This window comes from Rhinolophus sinicus, chromosome 3, assembly GCF_057876585.1.
Source record: "Rhinolophus sinicus isolate RSI-liver-muscle chromosome 3, RSI-T2T, whole genome shotgun sequence".
Classification (NCBI taxonomy): domain Eukaryota; kingdom Metazoa; phylum Chordata; class Mammalia; order Chiroptera; family Rhinolophidae; genus Rhinolophus; species Rhinolophus sinicus.
This window is the reverse complement of record NC_142503.1, coordinates 92,697,261-92,718,021: the sequence shown is the minus strand read 5'-3', so window position 1 is coordinate 92,718,021 and position 20,761 is coordinate 92,697,261. Positions and strand designations below refer to the sequence as shown.

At 47.6% G+C, this 20,761-nt stretch overlaps 1 protein-coding gene and 1 pseudogene across 1 annotated transcript; both read right to left on the bottom strand.

Annotated features, from left to right (window-relative positions):
* Nucleotides 1-2,714: 2,714 nt before the first annotated feature.
* CCL24 (C-C motif chemokine ligand 24) lies at nt 2,715-5,689 on the bottom strand. Its single transcript, XM_019717666.3, has 3 exons — nt 5,504-5,689; nt 5,153-5,270; nt 2,715-3,934 (listed from the first exon to the last, which is right to left on the bottom strand). Exons 1-3 carry the CDS (start codon nt 5,574-5,576, stop codon nt 3,781-3,783), a joined length of 345 nt encoding a protein of 114 aa, XP_019573225.3. The 5' UTR covers nt 5,577-5,689; the 3' UTR covers nt 2,715-3,780.
* Nucleotides 5,690-10,296: 4,607 nt separating this feature from the next.
* LOC109438072 (prolyl-tRNA synthetase associated domain-containing protein 1 pseudogene) lies at nt 10,297-11,244 on the bottom strand (annotated as a pseudogene).
* Nucleotides 11,245-20,761: the final 9,517 nt, after the last annotated feature.

Here is a 20,761-nt window from a genome sequence, read left to right as displayed (position 1 = left end):
GGATCCAAAAGCACTCGCAGGTGCAGTATCCAAAACCAGATCTCTCATGCTGGCTGTAAAAAGCTCATCATCCGGCCCCCGCATATTACGGTTGAAAATAGCATGTCTCATACCCATTTCACGGATTATTTGCCTAAGTTCCGTATATGACTGTCATTGACTCACAGTGTCTGACAGCTCACCAGCCTGTCCCCATACTGTGTGTACCGCAGCAGTGAGCCACGCCATTTGAGTGTTGTTGCCTGGTCATGGGCCAACCTATGGCAGTTCTGTAACCTTTGTAGCAGGGATGGATGCACTGTCACGAAGCCTAGCTTTTCCATCTCGCCTGGGGAACAGAGAATGTTGTCTGCTCCCTCATCCCATAAACCACCTGGGGAGCAGAGAATGCTGTCTGCTCCCTCATCCCATAAACGTAGTAGCCAAGCTGAGACTGGCTCTCCAGGGCGCTGTCTGTACTGCCTCCCTAGCTCCCGCAACTTGGTGGGAGTGTAAGGAGTGTAGGTCGTGAACTCAGTCACAGCTGGGTTGCCTGGCAACAATGCACCCAGGGCCCAAAGGTTGCTCACGTTTTACCCTTTGCTTCAAGATGGGCCAGGTTTGGGGGTTGGGAGCTACACTGTCTCCACTCACATCCTCTGCCTCTGCCTCAGAATCTCCACTGTGGGGCTCATCCTCTAACAGGCATGCCTGAGCTTCCAACGCCTCCCACCAGGACACCTGGTCCTGCACCTGGGCTATTCCAGCAAGCGCTTCCTCCGAGTTATGATGCAGTACGGTGAGAACCTCCTCTAACTGACGGTCTCGAGCTTCCAGCACCTACCCCCGGGGCTGCTGGTCCGGCACCTGGGCTATTTCATTAAGTGTGTCTTCCGAGCTACGACGCAATGCGGTGAGGAACATCCAGCCCACGCGGCCGGCTGTACCAATCCCCTCCTCTGGCAACCGCTCAGCTAGAACCTGCAGGGCCTTCTCCACACTTGCCAGAGAGCCATTCTTGTCCTCCCACTGCTCCTTGGGGGTCCAACTCCTGAGAACAGTGTCTACCGGACACCACACACTGTGTGGGGGCCACCTGTCCTCCTGCCCAGAGTCAGACACCATTCCACGTAGCCGGAATCCTACTCGCCATGCCAGGCATCCGATTGGGTGGAGGCCTTGGTGCAAGAAGTCCACAACCCTCAGAGCCTATAGCAGCAGCAGACCACCAAAAGGAAGGAGACGCCTTCTGTGGCCAAAGGGTGGTGTGCCATCTGAGGCTCGAGTCTCCCAGGCAGACCGTGCCTCCCGTTCCCGGCGCCACTCCTCACGGGCCTCCCGAAGCTGAGTTTTCACACATATAAACTGCTCCATTACCCCTTTGGGCATTCTGGCCGGTGCTATACCCTGCTTGCTGTGCCATGTGTCATGTAGGGTGTGGGGACAGAGTCCCAGAGAGCAGTTTCCAGGCTCTCGGCCTCACGTGGAAAGGTGCTGGCTCGGGTAGTAGATGGCCGTCAGTTGTGACTAGTTAGCCATGAGCTGTTACCAGTTAGCCATTGGCCACTGATATAACTGCTGTGGCTATGATAGTTGGTTGGTTGCTTGCTTGCTTGCTTGGTTGGCAGAGAAGCGGACGGCAGGTTGCAGATCATGTGGCTTCTGCTTCCTGTGTCTACAACCCAGCCGCCAGCGAGAATATAGTGGTGTGACTCCCCTACACATGGCCCCGTGGGTGTTCCTTTTTGGCCTCACCGTGTCCTGCGTTCTTGTGCAGGGAGCGGGATCAGACTCCCTGCATGACAGATGCATAGTGTGATGGGGGTGGAGGGAGCAGAAATCTTCACAGAGTTGGCATCTGAATGGGGACTGAGACTTCACTCTGGAAAGAAGAGTGCATTTCTAAGGATGGAAGAGAGCCAGAGCAGTCAGGGACGAGGGACTGAGGTACAATGACCAGGCCATAGATGACAACAGAACTCTGACACACAGCCTCTGAAGCAACCAGCCCAGAGCCATCAATGGTCAGTGACTGCCAGCTTCCATGACTCCCCCTTTTCCAGCTCAGGGCCAAGCAGAGAAAGTCAAATATGCTTCCAAATCAATCACATAAGATGTTTGCTTCTAGTTAACTTACCTCCAGCTTCCTCGGGCCAACCACCTCCAATCGAAGCACACCTGCATCTTCCCTTTTGTCCACTCTGAAGCTCAACCCTCCCGCCTACCTGCCTGTGAGTCTCTCCGCCAAATGTGAGTGATGGTAACTGACTCCCTTACTCCAGCAAGCTCTGAATGAATAACGTGATTGTTCTCACCTGGGTGATCTTCATTGATTTCCACAGGGAAGTCGTATAGTCTGGTATGGCTGCAGCTGGGCCCATGGGAGGGCTAAAGCAGGCAAGGGAGAGGAGGGGAGAGCCTCTGGGAGCGTGGAGAAGCTGGCAGTGGGCTCTACTGCTTGCGGGAGTGTCTATTGGACCAGCCTCTTTGGAGAACAGTCTGGCGGCTATGTTAGAAGTGAGAATATAGTGGTATGACTCCCCTATCTATGGCTCCGTTGCTGTTCTTTTTGGCCTCATTATATCCTGCGTTCTTGTGCGGGGAGCAGGACTAGAGACCCTGCATGACACCACTGTTCACACCCAACCCTGCCTCTACAGGCAGGACACAATCACCTTCAAAAGAGAAATCATTTTACTTGGAATGTACCTGACAGTAGCAAGTGTATCCACACCTTTTTTTTTTTTAATTAAAGTTTATTGGGGTGACAATTGTTAGTAAAGTTAGATAGATTTCAGGTGTACAATTCTGTATTACATCATCTATAAATCACATTGCGTGTTCACCACCCAGAATCATTTCTCCTTCCATCACATATATTTAATCCCCTTTACCCTCATCTCCCACCCACCCCCTTGTGTCCACACTCTTGACATACAAATTACATGGTATCTCATGCATAGGAAAAAAAAGCTGGGGTCCCTCTCCTCCCTCAGCCCCACCCCATCTTCCCATCACCAAAATGTGGGGAAAGACCAGCTTTCAAGCCAGAGCAGATCTTTGTCCCCAAAGTAGCATGGAGCAAGCCATGTCACAAAGTGGGACATCTCCTCGAAGCTATATCTTCACAAGGGAATTAAACTACCCAGGCTGTCCCCTTATCCTGCTCTCCTATGCCCATTTTGTTACAAAAACCAATGAGTTCCTGAAACCTTTATTATCATATCCCATAAGAAGTGTGCAAGGAGGGCCAGGATCTGGCAGTGAATGCCACAAAGGGGCCCCTTGCTTTTGTGGGGTTTTCATTCACTCGGAGTGCTGGGAGAGGGACAAGCCCGAGGCATCCTCTACCTGATGGAGAGATGCAGCTGTTGTCAGGTCCCCCATCCCCAGATCGATCGATAGATGATAGCCTGTAGGCCCCACTGCAAGACCATAGGGCCCAGAGAAGCCAGCAGCAGGCTAAGGTTCAAACAAGTTTGTCTACAGGTTGGGCCTCATGCACCTGGGCTCTGATGGTGCCAGGAAGGCAGGGGAAGGGCCAGCTCCAGCTCAGAAGGAGGACAAAGGACCTTCTCCCCAGCTCAGGGAAGGCCAGGGGCACAGGATGCTTGGAGCCTTTGCTCAGACCCCAAGAGTTTTTATAGACTAGACATATCCCCTGCAAGTGATGCTAAGAAACAGGTTCATTAGCTCTTCACTTATCACTGCTGGCTCACCAGGCCCCAAGCAGCCTGGCAAAGAACTGAGACCAAGATGCAACTTCAGGACAGGGGGCCAGGAGATGGTGAGATGCAGCTATTAGTAGGACGTCTCTGGAGACGGACTTGGGTGCCCATTGCCCTGGCCCCAGGATGAGGCCTTCTTCTGCTTGGTGTTCAGGTTCTTCATGTACCTCTGGACCCACTGCTTCCTAGGGTTACTGCAGAACTTCTGGCCGTTCTTGGTGGTGAAGCTGTGGAGGAATGACAGGGCACACCTGAGACCTGGCAGGGAGCCTGGAGCGTTTTAGGAGGAGGTGGGGGTGCAGCCCATTGAGGACAAGCTGCTGCCCAGCCTCCTAGCAAGTGACTCACACGATGTCTTCGCTCTGTGTTTCTGTGTCTCCCTGTTTCAGTGTCATGTTCAGTCACCTTCCTGTCAGAGGGGGGAAGCCCAGTCCTGCCTTCGATAACTCTGGATCTCTATCCACAGGGAGGAGTAAGAAAATGCATTGAAAATCCCCAAGAAGAAAAGGCAGAACCTCCAATCCACACGCTATGCAAGGAAGTGTGGTCAATAAGGACATCGGGGCTGGGATGGGGCAGCAGGATGTGCTCCTCCAGGCCAGTGGAACTGGGCCTGGTGCCAGTGTGGGGAATCACTAATAATATGAACATCACATTCCTACAGCATGCTGCTGTTTACACAGTGAGTTCACACCTCCTGCCTTATGTGAGAGGCAGCTATGAATTATTTGAGTCCTAGGTGACCTTGAGCAGTCACTTTTCTGAGCCTCAGTTGCCCTCTGTAAAATGAGGATGATCCTATCTGACTCATAGGATGGTCAAGAGGGTTAGTTAAGATAACATTATGGGCCAGCCCAGTGGCTATCATGTGCTGCCGTGGGCTACCGTATGCTGCCATGAGTGGCTGGCGGCCAGCGTGAGTGGCCGGAAGCCGTCGTGAACTGCTATGTGCTGCTATGGGCTACTGTGTGCTGCCATGAGTGGCTGGTGGCCAGAAGCCATCGTGAACGTTTGGCAGCCAGCAAGAGCTGCCGTGAGTTGCTGTGAGCAGCCGACTAACCACTGGCGACCGGCTGCCTCAGCTGGGGGAGCACAAGGCTCATAACACCAGCATGGGCCAGGGAGCTGCGTCCTACACAACTAGACTGAGAAACAACGGCTTGAACGGGAGTGGGGGGAGGAGGTGGAAGAAAAGGGGAGGAGAAAGATAACATTATATGCCCTGAATGGTGCCTAGTATATATTTGGTGCTCAATAAATAATCGTTGATTCTGAATCCTCTTCCTAGTTTTCTGGGTGTGGAAGTTGAGGCTCAGAGAGGTGAGGTGACTTCCCCAGAACCACAGAGCTGGGTCCTCCTGACCTCACCCCTCAGTGACCCTGGAGGCTCCCATCTCCCTGCTCCTCTCCCATCAGGTGCCCAGGGGAAGATACGAGTTACTTACATCACTCCTGCCTTGGGGCAGATACTCCCACTGGACAGCTGGTAGCTCACCACTCGGCTCTCAGGAATTTTCTTGGAAACGAAGGACATGCAACAGGCAAAGGGTATGGTCGCAGAGCCTAAGAGACGGAAAGAGAAGAACTATGTCCTTTCTCACCCTGCCCTAGGCTCTGGGCTCCAGATACAGACGGAGCCTGTCCCCTTCACTAAATACCTCTGATCTAGTCACAGGGCAGCAGCATTCCCCTCCAACTCCAGGCTGGTCGGCCCTCCTCCCTCCACTGTGCCATCCTAGCTATGCCCTCAGGATGGTTGTCCTGCTCAAGAGCCATTCTGGGACTGGAAATCTTACCTGCAGGGGCGATGCAGTGGGTACACAGGGCCAGGAGCAGGAGGCTGGCTGCTATGGCTGTGGAGCCTGCCATGTCCTGGGGAGCAAAACTGGGGTGCAGGAGGAGATGGACTGGGTTCAATGGGCCTGGTTCCTTGCAGGACACCCCAACCTCCTTCTGCCCTTTATAGAGGAAGCTAGGAGGAAACACGCATTGGTATAGCCTCCCCTCAACGCCTCTAGGCTTCCTTGAAAGTCCTAGAAGCCTAAGTTCTGCAAATGGGATGTTGTTGCCCAGCTGAGTCAAAAGCTATTTTGGGGTGCTCTAAGAAAGGGCTGGGGGAGGGGAACCATTGCTCCACCAGGACAAAGTTCAAAAGCTTTGGATGCACAGTCAAGAAGGCTGATGGGGGTCCTGGCCGTGCTGCTCCTTCCCTGTGGGATCCTGGGTAAGTTACTCATCCTTCTAAGTTTCTATAGCTGAAAATGGGTAGTCATCCTATCTCCTTCTTTCCATTCATTCATTCATTCATTCATTCATTCACCTGCTCTTATTTGGCATGTGCCATATGCCAGACTTCTAGTGGGCAGATATGTGATCAAGTGTATGTAATAAAGTATCACAGGTGCTGATAGAGTCGGCATAGAGTGAAGCAGATGCTGTCATTGTCATCCATATCCCCTTGGACACATTTACCATGTTCACGCACACTGGCTTCTGGTGGCCTTGCAGTCCCCACCTTCAGGCTGCCAGAGCTACCTAACCTACAGGCTATAGAAAAATGGGGAGTAACTCAAAACTTACATCATCAGGGCAGCCCTTGACCGGTATCTGCTGGAGAGATACGGACTCCAAGCCCAGTGTGACCTATACTGCGTCCTGAGTTCCTGGTAAGGTCAAGTCAGTTACCTTCCATGCTGTGAGACTTCGCAGTCCCCCTCCCCTGCTGGTTTCCCCTGGAAGCACTTCCTAATAAGCCACTTGCTCACGAATCCTTGAATTTGTGTCTGAGGGTCTGCTTTAGGGACCCTGACCTGAGACAAGGGGTATGCATGGGGAATGGGAAACCAGCCAGTTCTGCTGAAGGGAAAGTCAGGGATGCACTTGGATTTGACGGCTCTGCTGAGGTTTGAAGGATGGAAGTGGTAACCACGCTGGGGCTTTGCCAATCATAACGATAAGTTCAGTTGTTAGAAACTGAAGTGACTCTGTCAAACAGGGTGGGTCGTGGCTCCCACGTCACTCCAAGCCCCATTCCAGGATCTCAGGCTGGGACCCCAGGTTTAGAGACTCTTGTCATTGATGCTTCCATTTCCAAACTCTCCCCCCGTCCTCTCCGTTCTACTTCTCATGGAAACACTTGGCCTTCTCTGGCTTCCCTGCTCTGGCCAACTATGGCACCAGGAGCACACTAGTATGGGAGCAGAGTGGCACTCATCACCTAGATGACAGCCAGTTGTGCATTTGTCTCCCACTTGACCATGAACACCTTGAGGCCAATGTCTCATTTCCATGCCCATCAAGTCCCAAGCAGATCACCTGTCCCATGGCCAGTGTATAGAATGAATATATGGTGGACCAACTTTGGTCCCTCTCCTCTGGACCAGGGACTTCCACAGGGTCTCCGCCCAGCATGACTGGGGTCAGCGTGTACACAAGGCAGCCAGCAGGCAGGTCTTCTGAGGCTCACAAGAGTGGAGTTGGGGAGGCCAGCAGGGCCTGATCTCCCCATTGCCCTGCTTTACGTTGCGAAAATATTGAGAGCCCCGCTCAGCTCCTCACCAGCTGTACACCTTCCCCTCATCAGCCAGCAGTAACAGTCCTCACCTGGCAGAGTGTGGGGAGCGTTCAATGATGAGCCCTTTATACATTCAAGGGCTTTCATGATTCCATTTTATGACATCCCATTGTAGCCTCCTCAATAATTCAGAGGGGATAACCTACTGTCTGGGTGTTATGCCTCAGTGGGTGCAGGGAGTGGGGTGCAGCAGGAGAAAGAAATGGTGAAGGAAGAAGTGGGGCAGAGGCATCATGTGGGAGAAGAACGGGGACAGGGCTGAGCAGGGTGGGTGGCACGAGGTGGAGCCCTCGCTGTCTGTCTGTGGTAAGCACAGTGTCAGGGCAGAAGGCCATTGGGTGGGAGGGTTTCACCCTGATTAGTCATACCCTTTAGGGGCTTTTCCAAGGCCCTTTCTAAAAAACATCCCATCCAGCGTGCTCTGTCTGGAGAAGGAGGTAAGACAGGACTTGTCAATCCTATTTTAAAAGGGGAAAACTGAAATCTATGAAGGATAAGTGACTAGACACCATCACAACCATGTATCTGGTCTCCCCAAATGGGACCCTGCACCCTTCCTGCTTGAAGAGGCGGAATCCAACAGCCAGTATGATTATTTAAAGTAAGAGTGGGGAGGAGGTCCTAGGAGAGCAGAATAGAAAGGGATAAATCAAAAGAGAAAGAGGAGGGAGGGGATGAGACAATGAGGGGGAGGAGGAGAGCACGACAGCAGGTACAGGATTGAGGGAGGGAGGCGGAAAGGACAGAAGAGGGGCAGTGTGAAGTACTTGGAAACCCCCTGGCTCGGTTCAAACCCTGCTCCACACCCCACCACAGTTTCTCCATCTCAGAAGAGGGGTGTTGCCCAGATCTGCCTCTCCCCTAGTGTGGCAGCCACACCAACACAGGCGATACGATACAAGGATTGGCATTTCTTTTCTTTTTTTCTTTAATTGCAAAATGTGTATTACTTGGCAATACCTAGTATCAGCCACAGAAATCCAGTTTATATCAAAAGACACCATTGTGTGGTTTATCTTTTTAAAAGCATTCACTATTTTTCATTTCAGTTTTTATTTTTTTATTCAGGTTGGTTTAACATTCACTTATCAAACTGATATAAAAATAAAACAGGTGATTTTTATAACAAGTGGTTAGGAATCATTTAAAAATTATAAAATTTAGCCAAGTATTATTCTTTCCTTTGCCTTTGCCTAGGGAAACCTATTTTCAGACATAACACATAACCTTGTTTGGACGATTGTCCTAATCATTGTGAGATGTGTATTGGAGATTTCAGGAGAGAGTCTATCCATTCTGTCAATCCCAAAATAGGTTTAAACACATTAATAGACTGTATGAATCAGTACCTCTTTTTCACGTATAGCCTTTGGAGGCAGAGTGGCAACCAGCCTTGTGTCCTTGCGTAGGTCAGTCTTTCTGGGTCTATTTTCACCAAAAGGTGAGAAGGGCAGTTAGACCAGTTATCTAAGGTCCTCAGTGTCTTTGATTCTATTCATTAAACCTTCATTTATATGCAAAGCAACCTAAAATTTACTTAGAGATATAGTGCAGTGTAGGTTAAAAACTAACATGGCAACTCAGAATAAGGTTATCATTTATAGAAAGTATAGCTTACTTACCGCCACTTAAATCCGTTCTATATTTTATAAAAATTGTGCCATGAGTGGACTTGTGGTTCCTAATCATATATTAAGAAATGACAAGTGTTTACTTTGATTTTGCCTTAGTGACATAAATTGGTATAAATTAAGTACAGTATCTCTACCAGATGGAAATTAGTTTTTGAGTGATCAAACTTAGGAAAATATGGTTATCTTATGACTGTCTCATTTGATTATACTAGAGGAAAACATGAGAATTTTCATGACAAGATCTATAGGCTATTTTTGTAGTCTAGTCTGCACCAGACCCTCAACTGATGAAAGGTTTCGTTTGAATTTAAGTGAAGTGAAAAAAATGTCAATTTACCTTTATGTTTGAACTAGCTTCTATGTGACAACTGACAATACATAATCTTGGGATCTTATACTTCTCATATGCCATAACTGAAAGGGGATGAGTAAAATTTAATATATAACTTATTCATGCTCACATTTCTGACTCTTTTTTTTAAGATTTTATTGGGGAAGGGGAACAGGACTTTATTGGGGAACAGTGTGTACTTACGGGACTTTTCCAAGTCAAGTTGTTGTCCTTCCAGTCTTAATTGTGGAGGGCACAGCTCAGTTCCAGGTCCAGTTGCTGTTGCTAGTTGCAGGGGGCACAGCCCACCATCCTTTGTAGGAGTCGAACTGGCAACCTTGTGGTTGAGAGCCGGTGCTCCAACCAACTGAGCCATCCGGGAGCTGAGCAGCAGCTCACTGACTTCATTCTAGTTGTGGACGGTGCAGCTCGCTGGCCCATGTGGGAATCGAACCAGCCGCCCCATTGCCCAGAGCTCGCACTCTAACCAACTGAGCCACCCGTCCGTCCCACATTTCTAACTTTTGAACAAAGACTAAACAAATCCTTCTTAATGGCCTGTGTATATTCTGCTACTGAGCTTTAAAATGTAATTTCATTAATATAATGATTACATTTTCCATCCCTACTTAGAGTTTTTCTAAATTAAAGTTATCTAAGAATATAACTTTATAAAAAGTTAATTAGCCTATTTTTTTCACTGAAAAAAACAACACACCAGTTTAAAAACAAACACCCAGTAATGTAAAGTTTTAGCATTTGCCCCATGTTTAATTTTCTTGCTGGGGAATTATTCCTTAATCCTCATTCCCCAAAGATAAGCACTATCAACAATTTAATATATTCCTTTTGATTTTTTCCCTATATGTACACTGTCAAATGCATGATTTTATATATGCTGTTTTGCCACTTGATTTTTTCAAGTACAATAACACCCTAATGAAGATGTAACATAGTTAATCTTAGTTAACTAACCTTGGTTTTTGTTTTGTTTTTGTTTCATTGGGGAATATTGGGGAACAGTGTGTTTCTCCAGGGCCCATCAGCTCCAAGTCGTTGTCCTTCAATCTAGTGGTGGAGGGCGCAGCTCAGCTCCAAGTCCAGTGGCTGTTTTCAATCTTAGTTGCAGGGGGTGCAGCCCCCCATCCCATGTGGGAATTGAACCAGCAACCTTGTTGTTAAGAGCTTGCGCTCTAACCAACTGAGCCATCCTGACGCCCCTAACTAACCCTTGTTTTGATGTTAACTTATTCTTGTAATGCATTCCTGTAATGAGTCATGGAGGGTAGGATCTGAGCTAATACTACCTCAATACATCTTTTTAAAAACAGCTTCTTTAAGCGGAAATATTCCTCCTAAAATGATTTAAGTAGTCACCAAACCAAGGTGCTAAATACTCTTATCATTTTAAATGCTTTTTACAAATTACAATGAAGAAAAACAGCTTTCAGAAATAAATGTATTCTAAATATTAGCCCAATTAGTTGTTTTTATCAAAATGTAGGATTATGGGATCATGTCCTGTCTTCTTCACAAATATAAGGAAGTCTTCGGGGCTCAATCCCATGGTTGCAGCACTGGGCATTGGATGAAAGTACACCTTTTCATATCCACCTTGCAAAACAGCAGAATCCAGAACAAATTTCACATCTCCATCATCACAGAAGCGTGTCAAGGGTGTGGCACAACCTTGCCCAACTTTAAGTTTTTCTAGCATGGCTGTTTCATCAACAAACCGCAGATTTCCACTTCCAACACCTAACTGCTTGGCAAGATCATTTGAATTAATTTGTCTATCATAAAGAACTGTCACCAGCCAATAGCCTTCTTTCTTTTTGTCTTTAAGAAATAAGTTCTTACTATGTGCTCCCTTCAAATGTTGGATATGAGGCATCATTTCTTCACCCGTAGCCACCTCCGGGTGCTCCAGGGCCTCCGTGCGCATGGCGAGCGCGCCGGCCGCTGCTCAAGCTCGCGGCGCGGTTTGGCGCCGGTCATGCTGCTGTGGTGGCCGGGGGACAGACCTGGAATTGGCATTTCTCATTTTAATTTAAATATGTCTTGTTATGGTTACCCTCTATGACAAGGGGTTTTATATTTATGGTAATGATATATAATTTCAAATACCTGAAGATACGTCCCAGAAAGGGAGAGTTGGTCTTGAGTTTAGGTGGGTTTCCGGGCGGGAATTCCCAGCCATCCTCAGGAATTTTTTTGCTTTCCCATTCCCAAATCCCGAGATACAAACTGTTTTCTGTTCTCCACGATGAATCATTTCCACAAAGTGACATCCGATTCTACCAACCACCGGGGCTCAAGGAGCCAATTTTCCCGATTTCCTGACCAACTTTTCTCGGGATTCAGAAATGGAAAAGTGAAAAAAATTCCCGAGAACGGGGAGGAATTCCCACCCAGAAACCCTAGTCTTGATGGCCCTGAAATCAGGCAAAAGTAGACAACAGGAAAAGGTTGTGGTGTTAGGGTGGGGCTGACTGGTAGGAGGGCAGCCAAGGGAGCCGAGCCCAGCCTGCCTATGAAACTGCTAAGTATTTTAGATCCCTCCTCTCCATTAAATACCCCCACTTTCTATGCAAGGAAACCAAAGTTTAGAGGTCAAAAAAGGGTAGAGCTCGCATTTGAACTGAGTTCTGTCTGAATTCAAGGTTCACTTCTCACAGTGGAGTTCAGCCTTGTGGGCAGTGGGGCCGCCACCCATGGTTTTGAGGTGCAGAGTTAATTATCTGTGACCTAGTGACGTGATTGGAGCCATTAGCAGGTATAGTAGGAAGGGGCTAGCGGCAGGGAGGCTGACTGGGAGGTTATTATAGCCGTCCAGGGGAGGGACGAAGAGGGACTGGACATGGGCCAGGGAGAGTTTAATTTGGCTCCACGTTGCCCATTAGCTCTACCGGAAGAACCTGTGGAAAGGGAGATGAAGACTCTGAGGTGCCGTCTTCCAAGATGTCATCCACCCCTTTCCAGGTTGTAGGTAAGAAGCACCAGCACGTTTCCTATGAACAATTTCTTGGAAGTCAACCCAGAACCCACCTTGTAAAGCCTCTCCCTAAACCCTGAGAAGACTGGCCAGTAGCCATGGCCAAGTAGGACCACCTTCTAGATTTGAAAATCACCTGCCAGGCTTGAAATCTCAGCTCAGCTCTTTTGCTATCTGATAGTTAACTTCTCCATGCCTTCTCCATGCCTTTGTGTCCTCAGCTATAAAATGGGAACTAATGACAGTATCTACCTCATGGGTTATTATGAGGATTGAATGAGGTGATTCATGTCAAGGGCTTAGCTGCCTGTCTGGCAAAGATCAATTGTCCCCAAAAAGGTGGTCATTCTTGTTTTTGTTCTTTTGTTACAAGTTTACAAGCTGATGATCTGAGTAATCCACAGGCTCTTCCATGAGTTTTATTTTATTATTGAATGTAATTTAATCTACATTAATGACCAGTAGAGAAGATGTAATGCATTTCATTGTACAGAGAGGTGAAGTAACTTGCTCATGGTCACATAGCCCCTGACTCCACCTTCAGTTTGTAGCCTAAACTTGAACCACCATCGTTTGGGGGTTAGAAACGGAGAGGTAGTGAGGGAGAGAAAGGCTAAGAAAGAGAGTGAAAATGGATAAGCTGACTCTGAAATTCGTATGGAAATTCAAGGAACCCAGAATAGCGAAAACAATTTTGAAAATTAAAAAAAAAAAAAAGAACAACATTGGAAGACTAACACTTCTGGGTTTCAAAACATACTACAAACTACAAACTAAAGTAATGAAGACAGTTTGGTATTGGCATAAGGATAGACATATAGGTCGATGGAATAGAATTGAGAGTCCACGTATAAACCCTCAATTAATCTTTTACCAAGGTACCAAGGTCATTCAATGGGAAAGAATAGTCTTTTCAGCAAATGATGCCAGGACAACTGGACCTCCCCATGAAAATAAATGCAACTGGACCTCTCTCACTCCATATATAAAAATTAACTAAACATGGATCAAAAGCCTAAATGTAAGAGCTGAGACCATAAAACTCTTAGAAGGAAACATAGGTGTAAATATTCATGACCTTGGATTAAGTAACAGTTTCTTTGCTATGATACCAAAGCACAAGCAAGCAAAGAAAGGATAAGTTTGACTTCATTAAAATTAAAATCTTTTTTGAATTAAAGGACACTATCAAGAAAGTGAAAAGTCAACCCACATAATGGGAGAAAATATTTGTAAATCATCTGGTAAGGGTCTAATATCCAGAATATATAAAAAACTCATACAACTCCACAACAAAAAGACAAATAATTGAATTAAAAATAAGCAAAGAAATTAACTAGACATTTTTCCAAAGAAGATATACAAATGGCCAATGAAAAGATGGTCTACATCATTAATCATTAGGGAAATCCAAATCAAAACCACAATGAGATATCACTTCATACACACTAGGGTGGCTATTGAAAAAACAACAACAATGGAAATAACAAGTGTTGCTGAGGAAATGGGACCCCTCATACACTGTTTGTGGAAATGTAAGATGGCATAACCCCTGTGGAAATATTTGTCAGTTCCTCAAACAATTAAGCATAGAGTTACAATATGATTCAGCAATTCCACCCCTAGGTACATACCCTAGAGAATGAAAACATGTTCCCACAAAAACACTAATATTCATGGCAGCATTATTCATAGTTGCCTATAATGTGGAAACAACCTAATGTCCAACAAGTGATGAATGGATAAGCATTGTTATAGTTATGCAATGGAATTTTACTCAGCCATAGAAGGGAATGAAGTACCAATATACACTTTACATTAAGTAACAAAATTCAGACACAAAAGACCAGATATTGTATGATTCCATTTATAAGAAATGTTCATAAGAGACAAATCCATAGAGCCTTAAAGTAGATTAGTGGTAGTCAGGGGCCTGGAAGTAGGAGCGATTTGGGAAATATGGGGGTTTTTTTTGGGGGGGGGGGGTGATGGAGGAAATGTGGTGAGGGTTGTATAAATTGTGAACATACCACTCAAGTATACACTTTAAAGGGGTTAAATGATGCATTTCATATTATGTGACATTTATCTCAATTAAAAGTTAAAGAAAAAAAAGGAAAGAGAGAGAAGAAGCTGAGGAAACTTTTAAAATGTTGGTTCAAATAGCGGGGCCTTAATGGCTTTATTAAGGTTGTGCCGTCTCTGAGATCTTACCTGCCTCCCTCACGCAGCCCGACTTTCATCTAATAGTCTGACTTCTCAGATTGGAACCTGAGTGGTCACAGTGAGGTGGGGAGCAGTGTGTTTTCCCTCAGTTCTCCGCTACCCTGGGCGCATTTCCTGGCAAGCAGGCAGAAAAGGACTCTTCCTTCAATGGGTTCCATGGCAGAGTCTTAGAGAGCTGAAGCTTCAGGGCCCCTTTCCTTTTTTTTCTTCCCTGGTGAACCTCCTCAGGCCTCTTGCCTCTTTACTCCCTCTTTCCCTTCTTATTTAAACCTACTACTCTATAGAAAGGCAATAAAGGGCATTTGCTGTACACACAAGTGGCTGATAACAGCTTAAAATAAGAGGCCTCTTGTTCTAGGCGTCTGCAAATGAGAACAATGGGAACCAGGTTTCTCACTCTTGGAAAAGGGCATTGAAAACATGCAAAGGCGGACAGAGAAGATGAACCCAGGATTGGAAGCAGAGACATTTAAATATCATCATTTAGAAACAACAACACACCAGTAGCAATGAGCATACTTAGCAAAAACATTTCTCCTGGGAGAAATGGCTGATTCTAGTCCTAGGACAGAGAAAGTGGAGCCTGGAATGTCTTTTTGTGTTGGAAAGTAAGAAAGTTCTCGAAGAACCATGGGAATACGTCTAAAGGACATAGGAGCCAGCTTGCAGGAGCTTACACTCGCCAAATCTATGACAGTTTGACCAGTAATGGAGATAGTGAGGGATTGAATAAAATAAAAGTGAATAAACAAATACATAAATGTGTTTGGATTGAATTGTGTCCCCCCCAAAAAAAAAGAATATATATGCTGGAGTCCTAATCCCCAGTATCTTAGAATGTGACCTTATTTGGGTATAGGGTCTTTGCAGAGATAAAATGAGGTCATTAGGGTGTGCCCTAACCCAATAAAACTGGCATCCTTATAAAGGGGGGAAGTTGAACATAGGAAGGGAAGACAATGTGAAGATACACAGGGAGGAGATGGCCGTTTACGAACAAGGGGAGAGGCCTGGAACAGCGCCTTCTTCACAGCCCTCAGAAACAACCAACCCAGCTGACATCTGGATCTCAGACTTGTAACTTTCTGCTGGTGGGTGAAAGTGTGATGAGAAATGGGATATTTACATGGCCTCAAAGTATCTCCCCACAAATCATTTGTTAATTACAAAGAGAAAATTTGTGATTTGATAGTGAAGAAACGTGAAGGACAAATTTTTGGAAAACGATGTGCTTTCCTAGTAAAGTTTGAAACTGGGTTGGGGGTCAAGGGGAGGAGCAGCTATGTATATTGGAGGGTTGTACTTTCACACCTGGTCAAACTGAGCTGCATGAACTTGGGCAACCACTCACTTCTCCCAGCCTTTGATTTCCTCATCCATGAAATGGGCGGCTGAGTGGGGGGGCGGGGGACTAGCTGTCTCATGTGGTCATGAGAATCCAAGGAAATTATGGACATGAGAGCTTTTAGTCAACTTCAAAGCGTGGTGCTCCTACAAGTCTTCACCATCCAGCAGGAATCTGAGCCTTAAGTTAGAGGAGTTAAGCCCGTTTCAGGAACTAGTCAGCAGAGGCGCAAATATCTGGGGTCAGTGTGGCTTTTCTGAGCCCCTGAAATGGAACTTCCAGGCAGTCTGGCTCTGCAGGCTCTTGAATGGACTTTAAGGAAGGAGGAAACTGACTTGGAAGGTGAGATCACTATACTGGGGGACAGATGGCTATTGCAAGACCTTTCCTAGGATACAGTGGATGTGTTTTGAAGGGTTGAAAAATGTCACCTTCTTGACCCTACTACCCTGATAATTGACAATTACCCTCTAAATAATATCCCTTTTGTTAAAATGCAAATGTGTTTCTTGGAAGGGAAAACAAATCCCTCACCCCACCCACTAATAAAACTTGAGCTAGTCTTCCATCCGTCCACCTACACGTCATCCACTCACTGAGCCCTGCTCATCCAGACGTACCAGGGGAAACTATACCCAGGTGCTGCCTTCAGGAGCTCACACTGAGCCATGAGACACAGGCAACGGTGACACAGGTGGTAGGTGCCGCACAGGAGAGCAGACAATATCAGAGAAAACTTCCTGGAAGAGGTGCCTCCTGCACTGAGTGAGGCTGATGGAGGTGGGAGGGTCTGGGGGTAGGAGAAGCGTGTTCCAGGCCCTGGAGGCCGCAGGAATGAAGTCAAGGAGTCGGGGGTGACTTGGTCAGGTCTGGAGCTTTACAGAAATCACCCTGACTGCGGGTGACCAGAGTGGAGGGACTATGGTGAAGGCTACAGTAGGGGCCCAGAGCGAAGGTGGGCAGGCAGTGAGAGTGGAAAGAAGAGGATGGATTTGATAACTACTTGGGAAGTGGACTTGCCAGGACTTGGTGCCCTGTTAGTTGAAGGAGGAGAAGGAGGTGACCAGGATAACACTCGGGCTTCAAACTTGGGTGTGCGTGTCGTTGGGGTAATTTATGAAAGAGAAGAATCCACCAGGGAAAGCAAGTTTGGGTGAAAGCTGTTTGGGGCTGTTGGGTCCAAGGTACGGGGGGTTCTCATAGAGCTTTCTAGTATGTAGCCGATGAGGCAGTAGGGAGAGGTCTGGACATGCAAACAATTATTAGACCAAGGCCCTTGGGGTGGCAGGGAGGTCTCACCTATCTTGACACTTTGCAGATGGGGACTGGGGGCCCACAGAGATTGCACAGGTCCAAACGCCCCCACCTGTCAGTGCCCCAGACACTGACAGTGTAGCACCATGGGAAGGACCCAGCCCTAGACGCAGACCGTCCTGGGTGTGAGCCCTGCCTCCACTTGCTCATTTGGTGGCACCAGGCCCGGTGTTGAACTTCTCTGAAGCCCAGCCCTTTGCTGTAAGATGGGGTGGGAAAGCCCACCTCCCAGGACGGGGGGTAGGGTTGTAAGCCTTAGTGAGAGACTATTCCACACCTGCCTTTTAAGACGTGATGAATTGCCACCAGTTCAGATTTGCATCCCTCCAGCTATTACCTTAAAGCCCCACTTGATACGCTGAACTCTTATCTCATACTTTTATTATACCCGTTTCACAGGTGAGCAAACTGGGGCTCAGAAACGTGAAGTGACTTGCTCAAGACCCCAAAGCCGTGATGCAACAGGGCTGGTCCTACATCTTCCTGGTAAAGAACTCATGCCCTGGCCATGGCACTAGGCAGGCCTGGTCTGTTATGTGGTGCCAATTCCAGCACACTGAGAGCCTTCCTCAGTAGCTCTCAAATCCATCTCTTCCTGTCGACCCTCATTGCCAGCACCTTCGCTCAGACCCCACCAGCGCCATCCTGGATTCCTGCCCCAGTCTCCTAACTGAAGGTGGCTGAAGGTGGACAGTGTCAGGTTTGAAGCAGGGAGATCCAGGCGGGCATCAGGAGGATGGGTGGGCACTGAAGTGGGGAGCTGAGAGGATTCAGGGGAGCAGGCTGGGGTGTCACTGCTTCACGTGGTAGCCTCTGTCCTCAATACCAAACATACACAACACACAGACCCAGAGGACTGGGAACGGGGTGGTCTTGGGAGCCACTGACCTGGAAGTGACAAACTGACAGCCTCACACCCAGTGCAGAAATGCTTCCCCTCATTTATCAGATCTGGAGTGACAGGGAGAGTGGGATGAGAGGACGGACCTCCCAGGCACAGAAGGGAGCCTCCTGCACATCTCACCTGTGTTTGGCTTAGAAATTCAGGAGCCAAAGGTTCATACAGACTTTTGAGGAGTTGGCTCGTGGCAACAGGCAGACCTTGACAGGTGCACATGCAGGGGTGAGGGCTGTTCCCATCGGGAGAGCACAGTGAGCCCATTGTCAGGACAGGCTTTGTCACACCCTCTAGACCTGGTACTGGAAGGGGTGTGTGCCCTGGGAGAGCAAGGGCAGGGACAGGCGGCAGCTATGAAGTGATTTGCCCTTTGGTTCCTTGATGGGAGGTCTTCCAAGAGTTCAAGTTAACAAGAATCCAAGGGCACTGCTAACCAGCTGGCCCAGTCTGGGTGGAGAACTGGGACAGCTGTAGACTGAAGGGGCCTAGGGGATCCCCTTGTATATCTCAGTGTCATTGCTGCCTCCTAGACGTTGGAGGCCCAAGGGGAACAGAAGCAAGAATCAAGAGGTAAGGGAGGAAGACGTTTATGGTTAGGGAAGCCATCCAGTGAGATCCCCACCAAGGGGGGCGTGCAAGCACCTCTTTGCAGAGCTCCGAGTAGGAAATGCAAGCTTCAGATGAGGGAGTCTTAGCTCTGGGATTCTGGGATCCGGGAAAGGACCCATTTCAGATTAAGGCCATTAGAGCTAAGAGTCCACTGGACAGACAAAGACATAAACAAATAATTACAATATAGCACAATAAGGCATAGGAGTCAGAGTGATGAAGACCCTGGGCTTTAGAGGCAATTAGGCCTTGGTTCAAATTCTGGCTGCAGCCTCAGTTTTATCATCTGTGAAATGGGGATGAAACCCTCTGCTTCCCAGTAGTATTATGTGGAAAAAGGGAACTGCTATACATAGTGTTCCAGGCATGATGCCTGTCCTGAAGTAAATGGTAGTAAGGGAAAGTCATTGCTAGTGTCAGGCTGGTGATTAGGCCTCCCTGCCCTAACCACCCCTGACTAAAAATCTTCACTAGTACCCTATCACCAACAACCAAACTTCATCCATTCTCTTACCATCTCCATAATTTTTACCATTTCTGCCCAGCACCCAGACTATTATACACTTAATGGTTTTTTAAAAATTGAATTCACTCCAAAATATACTGGCTGCATTTTTTCCGATAGAAATTTAAATAAACCCATAAGTATTAAAGTAAACCGTGTGTGTGTGTGTGTGTGTGTGTGTGTGTGTGTGTGTGTGTATCAGTCCTTAGCAGATGCTCTGCCTAAATGTCCTCATCTTTGCCAATTCAGGGCTTGCTGGTCTGATGTCTGTCCGTCTGCCACCACCTGGCTGATTGTACCCCCGGGGGCCAGGGCCAGGCTAACCTGCTGGGGAGGAGGACTCAGGAACTCCACATGGAAGCAGCTGATACTGACACTAGTTATCAGCAAACACTTTGGCAGGTCTTTGTTTACAGACAGGTAAGATGGGGCCAGCGATGTGCTCGTAAATGTTTAACAACTGGCTCTGTGGGGAAAGCTCTGATTTGTAGTATTTGCTGATTCCCTTGGAGTAAACACTCCTAACATGGCTGATTTCAAGCTTTCAACCTGATGTCACTGAAAGTGGTGTTGGGGAGAGATGCTCTTCCAGGTAGGCGAGAGCTGGCTTTGGCGTACCCCTGGGTGGGGCCCAGAATAAAAACGTAAGGGGCCTTAAGTTCTGGGAGATGCAAGGAGGGAAAGAGTGGTCTTGAGAGGGAGGTTGGAAGACACTAGCCTGAGGCTCACTGAAAGCAGGTGGGTGCAGGCGGAGCGAAGGCCTCCGAGCATGTGGACAAAGGCCCTTCTGGTGGCCGCGCTCTTAGAAGGCAAGGAGTCCCAGGGCAAAAGGGCACAGCAAGACCTAACCACACCATTTTCCTTCTTGCCTGTGGCTAGGTCCCATCTTTCTCCTCATAAAAATAGCTCTTTCGTGGAAGCCAAAGAAGGATCAAATTCTGCTGATCCGCAGTCTTGTGACCAATGACCTCAGTAAAAGAAGAAGTGAAAGGGCAAATGGTGCAGCCGCTATAGAAAACAGGTTAGCACTTCCTCAAAACCTTAAACATAGACATACCATATGGTCCAGTGTGTTAAGCATGTCTTTTTGCTTTCAGCGTTGTGATGCTTTGATAGCTGGGGCCTTGCTAACACTGGGGAGATCACCCTTCCCAGGGTTCCTACTTCCTAGAGAGAACAACTCACCTGGTGAGAGATGGTCTTTCTCATGCAAACCAACCAATCCAGAGCCCATCCTGCCAACCACCTCCTTGGTCAGGCTCACACTCCAGGCCACGACCCCCATGCCCTAGTCACCGTAGGGCCAGGTAGCATACCACTAAGGAAGCCCCTATGCCACAGAACCTGGTGAAATTATTCAACCTAGCCAATCTTAACCCCACTCATACTGTCTTGCCGCTTCCTTCCCACAAAAAGCACAATAAAGACTCTTGCCCACATTTTCTCCAACTCCCTCTGCCGCCTGACCAAGTGTGGTGCTTCCTTATGTGGCCCTGTGTGACATGTTATGCCTCCTGTTTCTAGGAATCTGTGAGTATATACTTCTTCCTTCATGACAGTGATTTCCATGTCTGTATGTCTCACCATGCCTCATTTAAACAAATTCTGGATACGTTTAAAACA

What these genes read in the sequence shown, in the direction of transcription:
- CCL24 (XM_019717666.3), bottom strand. Translation starts at nt 5,576, where the DNA reads ATGGCAGGCTCCACAGCCATAGCAGCCAGCCTCCTGCTCCTGGCCCTG. An exon ending in CCACTGCATCGCCCCTGCAG is followed by an intron (nt 5,271 to 5,503) that starts GTAAGATTTCCA and finishes TCCGTCTCTTAG; the next exon opens with GCTCTGCGACCATACCCTTT. An exon ending in TGCCCCAAGGCAGGAGTGAT is followed by an intron (nt 3,935 to 5,152) that starts GTAAGTAACTCG and finishes ATTCCTCCACAG; the next exon opens with CTTCACCACCAAGAACGGCC.